General features: G+C 38.6%; 1 protein-coding gene across 1 annotated transcript in view; it reads right to left on the bottom strand.

Moving 5' to 3' along the window:
• asic1 (acid sensing ion channel subunit 1) overlaps nt 1-2,455 on the bottom strand; it is a 58,394-nt gene that overhangs the window by 38,902 nt on the left and 17,037 nt on the right. Inside the window, exon 2 of the mRNA XM_015399922.1 lies at nt 138-265. Coding sequence (XP_015255408.1) covers nt 138-265 — 128 coding nt within the window. The remainder of the gene's footprint in view (nt 1-137; nt 266-2,455) is intronic.

The raw sequence follows: 2,455 nt of genomic DNA on the forward strand, positions 1-2,455 counted from the left end.
TAAGCAGAAGAAGATGGATGTACTGTATGGAGCAAATGACTTTCTTTTGCAAACTTGGCACTAGGACTGTAATGTGAGCTAAAAGGATTTTTCTCATCAGAATAATCAGACATTTCAGCATGTTTAGACAAACATACCCGTTGTTCCTGACAGGAAACAAAAGTCTGAAATCCTGGCGCCACTCCGAAGCCAAGCTGGTCTATGAATGGCGGCTCATCTTGTGTGTGGATCTGAACTTTAATCCCCGCTTCAAACGACGTTTCATCTGTTGATGATAAAAGGTTAGGTCAGTTACAACAGGGATGATCATTTGCATGCACACCCCGGCCCCTCTCATCTAACTTAAAGCTTTCATTAGCAACCAGAAGCATTAAAGTGTTGGAATACCTTTGAGCCAGGGGGAGTAAAACAGATTGAAATAAAAAACAAACGTCTTATCTTGGCTGCCTAAAATCTTGGAAGCTATCATTGCCTATTCATCAAAATATGAATGACACCATACATTGTTTTTTTCTCATGAATGTCAAACACTTTAGGATCTTTACAGGTTAAATAGCTTGAATGAGGACTGAAAGGATAAAGTGAATGGATTTTCCAAACAGATTAAAAGACGACAATGCCTGTCTAACTGTAGCCTTTCCCACTGAAGAGAAAATCAAAGCGAATGTGTAAATTATTAAATAAATGATGATGAGGATAAAGCAAAATCAATACAGCTGAGTTTAATTCCCCACAGCACTCTACTGCATAGATTTTATACTAAATGGATGGGCCTCTTCACTTCAGACTTGAGGGAAACACCTCGATGATATAGACTTACCCATACACTTCAGCAAACATATTTCTTTCCTGATAACATTGCCCTTAAAATAGCAATTATGCAGCCAGCAGGTTGGATTCAAGAGATTCAGCTCCTCTGAGAGGCAGCTTGGTGATAATGTACAGTGTCTGTTTTCTGCCAGCTCACTCCCTCTTTTTCCCTTCTTGGTTGTCACTCGGTATCATCTTCTAAGTGCAAGGCTTTCCAACAATTTTCAATTAGGGAGCTCAGAGTTGTGGCAGGAGTTCAGCAAGAAAACTTCAACATAGTGTGACAGATTTGAACTATTACATATTGGCCCAGTGAGACTGAATACCAGGCCATTTTGTTCTGCTGTCAAAGAAAATACTGAGAGCTACAGATAGATCCACGAAAACACAAAGCCTTCCAATCTTGTATTTTTGTATCTTCATGCCACTCTTCAGTCATGGCCATCTTTTGTGGGTTTAATAACAATGACTTTTTTTCACTTTCTTGCAAAACAATTTTAAGTATTTATCAATTACTTAAACTTTCTCATTAGAGAAGTCAATATCTATAGAGAGCTGACAAAAAATACCGACCTTGTGAGACCAAGATTCTAAAAATTGTGTCAGATAAAAACAAACATTTAGACATCTGATTTTTTTCTTGTATATCTTGTTGTAATTATTTGGTTCATACTTGAAACATGTTACATTTTCACTTGTAACTATGGTTTAATTTCTATTTTACAACCAAAACATGAGGTAAAGCTTGAAGCAAATGCTATTTTATTCTGAAATCATTGTATACAAACTTTTGCTATTTAATAGAAGGACATTGTTGGACAAAAAGACAACATTTCTGGTACTTTAAAGCAATACTAAGTAATTTTGGAGTTGTACTTCTATCTAGAAGGGCATTTAGAAGAGTACTGTTGTAAACACCGACTGCCCCCCAGTACTCCACAACTACAGGGCACTGTCACTTTCAAAGCAAGCTTGAAAATGCATATGAAGATAAAATTAGTGAAGAACTTGGTAGTTTTGCAAATTTTCTATTATATATATTAGTGGTGGGTCGTTATCGGCGCTGGAGCTGGGTGTATACTAATGATGACTTTCACCTTGATATTTTAGCGCGGGTATATATCTGGGGGCGTGCTGACATGGATGCAGCTATAAAATGCTAGTGTCGTGTCAACGTAGTTATCCCTGCCAGAATTTGTATACCCTTGCCGGGAGCAGGCACGGAGTAGAAGGGACTGATTGAGTTCACTCCGCCTCAATTCCAAGCTACTAAACATGAAACTTTAGATGTATTATCTTTATGAAAGATGAGCATTCTTATTTTATTCTTCGCTTCTCATGTTATAGCAGAATATCGACAGTGACATTGATTGAAAAAAAGTAAATGCGAGAGTGTCTGCTTCAAAACAGCTCCTTGTTCGTTTCAACATGTTCCATAACATTGGGGAGTGTTGGACTTGTCAGGACTCCTGTTTTTGTGTTTGTATTTCTGTGTTTGTCTCCCTTCATCCACCAGGAGGCGCCTGGTTCTGGTCCGCCTCCTCACACACCTGCTGATGGTTTGCTCGTTAAACAGAGAGTTCTTAAGCTACTGACTGCCACTACTTTGACGCCAGAGTGTTTGCCAGTTTAGGGTACTCTAGCC

This window comes from Cyprinodon variegatus, unplaced genomic scaffold (assembly GCF_000732505.1).
Source record: "Cyprinodon variegatus isolate N-32 unplaced genomic scaffold, C_variegatus-1.0 Scaffold1056, whole genome shotgun sequence".
Classification (NCBI taxonomy): domain Eukaryota; kingdom Metazoa; phylum Chordata; class Actinopteri; order Cyprinodontiformes; family Cyprinodontidae; genus Cyprinodon; species Cyprinodon variegatus.